Source organism: Ciona robusta, chromosome 2 (genome assembly GCF_009617815.1).
Source record: "Ciona robusta chromosome 2, ASM961781v2".
Lineage (NCBI taxonomy): Eukaryota > Metazoa > Chordata > Ascidiacea > Phlebobranchia > Cionidae > Ciona > Ciona robusta.
Genome location: NC_143236.1, coordinates 8,573,152 through 8,580,575, shown reverse-complemented (window position 1 = coordinate 8,580,575; position 7,424 = coordinate 8,573,152). Strand labels below are relative to the sequence as shown.

The window sequence follows — 7,424 nt, the reverse complement described above, 5'->3', positions numbered from 1 at the left end:
ATGGGGATTACCCTATTTTATAGAAAACGCAAAAAATACATAGAAATCTTGTAAAAGGTAAACATTGATTGGGGAGGAAGGCATAAATATTTTTGCGCTGTGGCTCGATGCTGCCACCATTGTAGTCGTATGTTTACTTGGGCAATGCCTTTAACAGTATCTCTTTGATTTCAGTGGTTTCTAAGGTAAAAATGTCATCCATACAAAACCACCCCCCACAAATATGTGGTAACTCAAAAGCGACACGAGATGTGTAAAACAGAACACCCGTGTTTTGAACTTAGCTGTTGTTAAATAAGTGTTATTCATTTGACACACATAAATTCATATACATGTCCCCTAATTGCCAACAAACTAACCACAATTGCATAACAGAAAAACAATAACAGCAAGAAAACTTTTTAGAAAAAAAGACACGCGGACATGCGGGGCTCGGTCTTTCCAAAAACAAAACAGAATACACCAACGGTCACGATATCACCACAACCAGAGCCACAGGTGTTTCTCTCTATGGCTGTGACCACAACGAGAGTTGCTATTGGTTCGTGTAAAAAAGTTACAAGAGAAAAAGGCACAATCGCGCCACGACGCCAGTTATTAGCAAAAGCAAAATAAGGCGTGTTAACTTGTGAAGTTGCATTAAATCACACAAAAATCCACAAACGCAACAAGTGGTTGAAGCTTTGGATGAAAAACAAGTCACAATATACAGTAGGGTGGGGGAAGATGGGACACCTTTTCATTCGATTTTCTCCCCACATTTGGTAGTGTGAACATTCAAAGAATTATTAAACCATATCCTCACGGCTTCCATAGACCGTTGGTAATTGTTTAAAACACGATCAGGATATTTGAATATTACGAGCTAAAAGTGTCCCATCTTCCCCCACCCTACTATATAATTACTTTGGAACTTTAAGGTATAATACTATAAATACTCAATGCATTTTGAAGTAGTATCCTATCAACCTAATGATATATAGTAGGGTGGGGGAAGACGAAACACCTATAGCACATAATATTCAAATATCCTGATTTAAGCAATTAACAACAGTATGTGGGAGTCGTAAGGATATGGTTTTATAATTCTTTGAATGTTCTTTGTTTACTACCAACTGTGACGAGAAAATAGAATGAAAAAGCGTCTCATCTTCCCACACCCTACTACATACATTTATGTGTTGAATGCGTATTTTGACACCGATAGTTAATTTAAGCAGCAAATATTAGAATACCCGATACGTTGAAACCGAACACAAAGCTTGCTTGGATTGTCGTACAACGCAGACAAGAAACAAGAAATTTCTGTGTTATTTTCCACATGGCCTGCAGTTATATAGCAAAGAATCCGGTTTATTGCTAGAATGTGGGCGGTGGCTAAATTAGGCGGACAAACTGTAAGTTTAAAGCAACTGTGTTAGTATAATTTTAATAGACAAAACGTATATGTAGGCTATACTAGACTATGATTGCAATATAAATTCATTTTTGTTGTTAATTTTCGGCGTAATAAAAGTTATGGTTTACTGTTCAGTAAATATAAATTTGCTGATTTAAAAGATATGGGAACCGAAGGCACGCAATCAACGAATTTACTAGTTTATTAACTGTGAATAAATGTTCTAGTTGTAGCGCAAGCAGTTATTTTTAACTATTGTTTGATTTAAAATTGTATAGTTGGGAGAAGATGGGACACCTTTTCATTCTATTTTCTCATCACATTTGGTAGTAAACAAAAAAAATTCAAAGAATTATAAAACTATATCCTCAAGACTGCCATATAGACCGTTGTTAATTGTTTAAAACACGATTAGGATATTTAGATATTCTGTGCCTTTAAATGTGTTCCGTCTTCCGTCACCCTACTATATAGCTTTAGTATAGGCTGTTAGGTTTTAATTTATACAAACATGCCTAAACTAATTTCTATAGGGCAGTGTTAGAATAATTGCACTCCCCCCGCACCTTACTATATATAGCAGGGTGGGGAAAGATGGGTCACCTGTAGCTCATAATATTTAAATATCCTGATCGTGTTTTAAGCAACAATTAGCAAATGAAAGGATAAAATAGAACGAAAAGTTGTTCCATCTTTCCCCACCCTACTATATACAAATTGATCCTGTTTTTTTTTGCATCACAGCTTCCAACTATGGAGTTTAGGCGTATGTGTATTATTTCAACCGTAATTGGTGTGATAACGTTGGCTTTGGATATTCTTGTAACTGCCACTAAGGGGTGGCTCAGCTTTCACGTTACTGATGGAAATCAAAAGTTCTCTCACAACCTTGGTGCTTTCGACATCCCAAGTAAGTCTATAAACAGTAGATTTAAATTTAACTGTTTTGTGACATTAAAATAAAGACTTGTTAGGCTGCAGCCAATCGCCGAAATTAACCGAGTGTGATAGAGTTTTTTGCCATGTAAACTTTACATATAGTAGGGGGGAAGATGGGACACCTATTTATTCTATTTTCCCGTCCAATTTGGTAGTAAACAAAGAAAATTCAAAGAATTATAAAACTATGCCTTCACAACTCCCTTAGACCGTTGTTAATTGTTTAAAACACGATCAGGATATTTAGATATTATGTGTTAAAGGTGTCCCATCTCCCCCACCTCACTATATATAACATTAAAACCTGAATCATGTCTGAATGACCGAGATGTAATTTACAGAATTTTTTGTCATAAATCTTCATTGTACAAAATTTTTGATTCACCCAAAACTGTCATAAATATTTATTTTTTAAATAATGGGCACTATGTAATCAAGTGTCCCGTCTTACCCCGGTCCACTATTATGGTTAATGCAATTAAATGTAATAGAATATTTATCACTTTATACTCTAGTGTAACCAAAGCAGTAAAATACTGCAGATAAAATGTTAATTTAAACAAATGGGGAAAGAGAAAAAGATTGAAAAGCATACACAATTGTTCCGTGTTATTTACGTATGAACGTTAATTTTTATGTATTAATATAAATTTAAGTAATTATTCTAACAGTGCCTTTTTGAAATTAGTTTAACCAGTTCAAACAAACGCAAACCTAACAGCTATATAGTAGGGTGGGGAAACGGGACACCTTTAGCACAAAATCTTAAAGTATTCTGATCGTGTTTTAAATAAATCTCAAGGATCTATGGGAGTCGTGAGGATACAGTTTTATAATTTTTTGATTGTTTTTTGTTTGCTACCAAATGGGACGAGAAAATAAAATGAAAATATGTCCCATCTTCCCCCACCCATACCTAACGGCGTATACAGGCGACAGCTATGAATTGTTGCACAGTTGGTTAGCGCGTCTCTAACTCAAAGGTGTTAGGTTCAAGGCTTTTTGCTGCTACCATTGTGGGCATGTGTGTCCTTTGACAAGACTCTTAACGGCAATTGCTCTAACTCAGCAGTCACTAATTAGTTGTTCAAATTTTCAGCCATACATAAAAAAAATATTCAACCACAAAGTAACATACGTGGTAACTCTCTGGCACAAGGTGTATGCAACAGAACACCTGCATGTGTTTCAACGACTGTCGTTTTCGGGCCACGCGAGGATAAAGTAAATTCCATCCATTCATTTAATTGTTTTGTCAATTACAGGAGTCTTTAACAGCGCGGTTGCTACTTTACAAGCTATGCTTGTTTTAAGCATAATTATACTCATGTTGGCAATTGCCTGTCAAATAGTAGCGGCAACTAAGAAGAAAATCTTTTGTTTTGGACCAAAAGGATTTCTTATTACGGTACATGTATTGTACATACTTTCAGGTAAGACATACTTAAGGGGTTATGGGCCAATCCTGGCTAAAATTCTAGGACTCATGACCTGCCACGCTGCAGGACCTTTCCCACGTAGAATAGAATGATATAATCAAGCACCAATATGTAAACATATTTAAAACTATTTATTGTACAATTAAACCACATTTAGGAGCAGTATTGTAATCATAAAACAATTATGTGATGCTGCTGTTATTATGGGCGTGTGGACCATTGGCAGGACACTGGAAAAATGAATAAAATGGAATAAATAAATCTCCTTGGTTCTCGTATTTTGGGACAGCAGCGACAATCGTTGTAACCACCGAATTAGACAAACGGCTGGCACGTGCTACGCTTGTGAAGTACTGACATAACTGTTAGAGCGCTCGAAGTCGCCGTCATCGAGTTCGTATGTGTTTTGGGGCTATATTTATAACGAAACATAAAAAGTTACAAGTTACATTCATTCATTTAAGTGAATTGTCTCAGAGAACCACCAGCCCGTAATCGTGATAGTCTATACATGTGCTGTTTATTAGGCTGTGACCACTTAAACACAGCGGGAGAGAGAAACACCTGGCCCGAGACAAATACTAACCTGGCCCAAACCCGGGGAAAATACCAACCTGGCCCATAAAAAGTACAAACCTGGCCCGGGACATGAACCTAAAAGTGTAAACAATATACAAATAAAAATAATGCTTTATTTAATATTGCAGCACTCTTCCTGCTCATTGGAATGTCTGTTTTTACCAAAAATATGTCATCAGGGATGAATATCAGCGTGAGGTACGAGGGGTATCGCGGCTCATTTTCCTACGGTTACTCATTTTACATCAGCTGGTTGCTTTCCGTGCTTTTCATGATCTTTTCTCTGAGCTACGTAGTATTTGCTACTTTTTTTGTTACAACATATTAAAACAACTTCCCTCGAATCATGATTCAAATTCTCGGTAAATGTTAAAATAAACACTTTTCCCATTTTAGATGCACCTAACTGTTTTTAATCTCCTTCTCTCTATGTATTTACCATCCAGTAGGATGGGGAAGACGCCAAGACGGGACACTTTTATTACATATTATCCAAATATACTGATCATGGTTTAAACAATTAACAACGGTTTATGGGAACCATGACAATACGTTTTATAATTCTTTGGATGTTTTTTGTTTACTACCAAATGGGACGAGAAAATAGAATGACAAACGGGCCAAGCTGTTATAAGTGAGCCAGTTCATATGCATTTGTAGGATACAATATTTATCAATTAATGTTCGAACAATACCCATTGTCATTCAATATTATGACGTGTTAAAAACTATAGTATTAGTGCAATAAAAATATTGTTAAAACTTGACTTTCAAAGCGTGCATTATTATTTCGTGTTATTTACGTGTATTCCTAATAATAAAATCAAAAATTAACAATGTTTTTAAACTGTCCCGTCTTAACCAGTTTGTTTTCGAATTTGTAAAATTCCACTTGTTGTGCGAATCGATAATTAACTCCTCGCGTGTTTTATTATCTTTTTGAAATATTATCAATTAATAAAGGAACGATGTTACTAATTCGTAGTATTACCGAAAAGCTGTCAGGTATTTTGATTTTGAAAATATTGGGCAAAATGTGCTTAAGTGTCCTATCTTCCACCACTCTGAAGGAAGGAATGTAGCTTAATTTATTCTCGCGTGACCAGAAAAACGACAGCCGTTATAACCCGGACTCTACTTTACATTTTGATTTTAGCGCTTTTGATTGAAGAGTAAAGTAATCGTTTATTAATCGGTATCAAGCGGTTTTAAATTTGAAAACTTTAAAGTTTTAAATCTGAAAACTCTAAAATGTATATATATATATACATTATGATTTGGTTTCTATCAAGAGATTAAAGAATAAATGCTCGAATTAAGAATTAAGATAAGTTCAAGAAAAAGCCACACAAAAAATAACAACAACAAGAACGGCTGTTCAGTAAAAATATTTATATGATAAATTATGTGCTCAACAATTGTTCGACGAAAAAGTGCCTATTCTATATGACCACTCACGTGCTCAATAACCGCACTAAGCATCGAACTTGGAACCTTCAAGGTTAAAAAAGCGCTTCAGAAGCCTTTACATCAAGCCAAACAATAAATCCCGTGAATCTAACCCTGGTCTCGTGCTTATAGAGTTGGACGATTCTTGTGTAAAAATACAGTAAGGATCTGGTGGTGCTACGAAAAACGTGACTTTTGTGCGTCATGTTTCCGTAGCACCGCATCCTTAAGCCAATCAAGTTCGATTTTTGGGAACATTTACAAACTCTAAGCGAACCCAATACAAAATTAAACTGTAACGACCTTTGCCCGATTGCAATCGAGACCAGAAACGTCAGATTTCGATCTGGAGTTGGTTGTTTTAATAATTCAACGAAACTCATTTGTGACAGGTGAAACATGAGGCGACGGAATAACATATGGGAGCGGTGGGCTATTACACATGTGTGTGTAAAAAGTTGAGTTACAGACTCGACAGAGAGCATAAGAAAGATGGGACACCTTTTTATTGCATTTTCTCGTCCCATTTGTTATTAAACACAGAACATTCAAAGAAATATAAACCGTATCCTTAAGACTCCTATGGAACGGTGTTAATTATTTAAACACGATCAAGATTTTTGCATATTACGTGCTAAAGGTGTCTTGTCTTCCCCACACCCTACTAAATAAATACACCATGTGTGTCTGGTGTATAAGAAGACACCCATGTTATATTTTAACAGTGAGCATGAGGTGTATGAATACACCATGTGTGTCTGGTGTATAAGAAGACACCCATGTTATAACTTGACAGTGAGCATGAGGTGTATGAATACAATGTGTGTCTGGTGTATATGAAGACACCCATGTTATAACTCGACAGCGAGCACAAGACGCGCATTAACACCATATGTGTCGAAATATTATTCTTAAATCGGTCAACGCCACGCGATTTATTCAGTAGGAGGGCGGCGGTTTTATGGCTCTGGGTATCGAGACGAAGTTATTGATTTTTCATCTTTGGCAGCTTCGAGACCACAGTAGTTACGTAAGTTGTCATAGTGGAGCTTTTATCGCAAGTAGAGTTACACAAATTTACACCGGGCATGGAAAGGTAAAGTGTTACAACATAAAATAGAGTTACGTGTGTGTTTAAATCTAGCTGGTTTTTGAAAGTTTACATTTCGCGACGATGGTGTATGCAAAGTTCGGGCGCTACAGCGGTAATGCGGCAAGTCTGGCCTAATTTCTAGGCGGGCATAGATGTATAGGCCCTCGCCCGTATAGAATAGTATGTGTGTGTAAGGTTTTGACTGCATTTTAGTTTAGTCTGCAGCGTATTTCAGCAAGAGCCGTTTCGAAAGCTAATTAGAAAAATGGCCCTTATACAACAAGTCGAATTCTAAGCCGATAACCTCTTAAAGGAAATTGTGACGTACATGGCCTTTGAGGTTAAAGGTTAATATGACGTAATGTCGTGACGTCAGAAACGACCCAAGCGTAAAAATGTATGCATTTAGTTATTTAACCTTAGATTATGAGCAAGTTTCATATGCGGAACTTTAGTTTGTGATGTAGTAGGGTGGGGTAAGATGGGCCACGGTTTCACTCTTTTTGATCGTCCCATTTGGTACTTT

General features: G+C 36.4%; 1 protein-coding gene across 2 annotated transcripts; it reads left to right on the top strand.

Annotated features, from left to right (window-relative positions):
* The first annotated feature begins 2,153 nt into the window (after positions 1-2,153).
* Positions 2,154-5,197, top strand: LOC149740910 (uncharacterized). Of its 2 annotated transcripts, none has more exons than XM_089873494.1 (3): positions 2,154-2,309; positions 3,604-3,771; positions 4,536-5,197. In XM_089873494.1, exons 1-3 carry the CDS (start codon positions 2,168-2,170, stop codon positions 4,682-4,684), a joined length of 459 nt encoding a protein of 152 aa, XP_089729620.1. In that variant the 5' UTR covers positions 2,154-2,167; the 3' UTR covers positions 4,685-5,197. The 2 variants fall into 2 exon arrangements, with proteins under 2 accessions (XP_089729620.1, XP_089729619.1); XM_089873493.1 differs by having other exon boundaries at positions 4,485-5,197.
* The last annotated feature ends 2,227 nt before the right edge of the window (positions 5,198-7,424 follow it).

What these genes read in the sequence shown, in the direction of transcription:
- LOC149740910 (XM_089873493.1), top strand. Translation starts at nt 2,168, where the DNA reads ATGTGTATTATTTCAACCGTAATTGGTGTGATAACGTTGGCTTTGGAT. An exon ending in TGGTGCTTTCGACATCCCAA is followed by an intron (nt 2,310 to 3,603) that starts GTAAGTCTATAA and finishes TGTCAATTACAG; the next exon opens with GAGTCTTTAACAGCGCGGTT. An exon ending in TGTATTGTACATACTTTCAG is followed by an intron (nt 3,772 to 4,484) that starts GTAAGACATACT and finishes TTAATATTGCAG; the next exon opens with CACTCTTCCTGCTCATTGGA.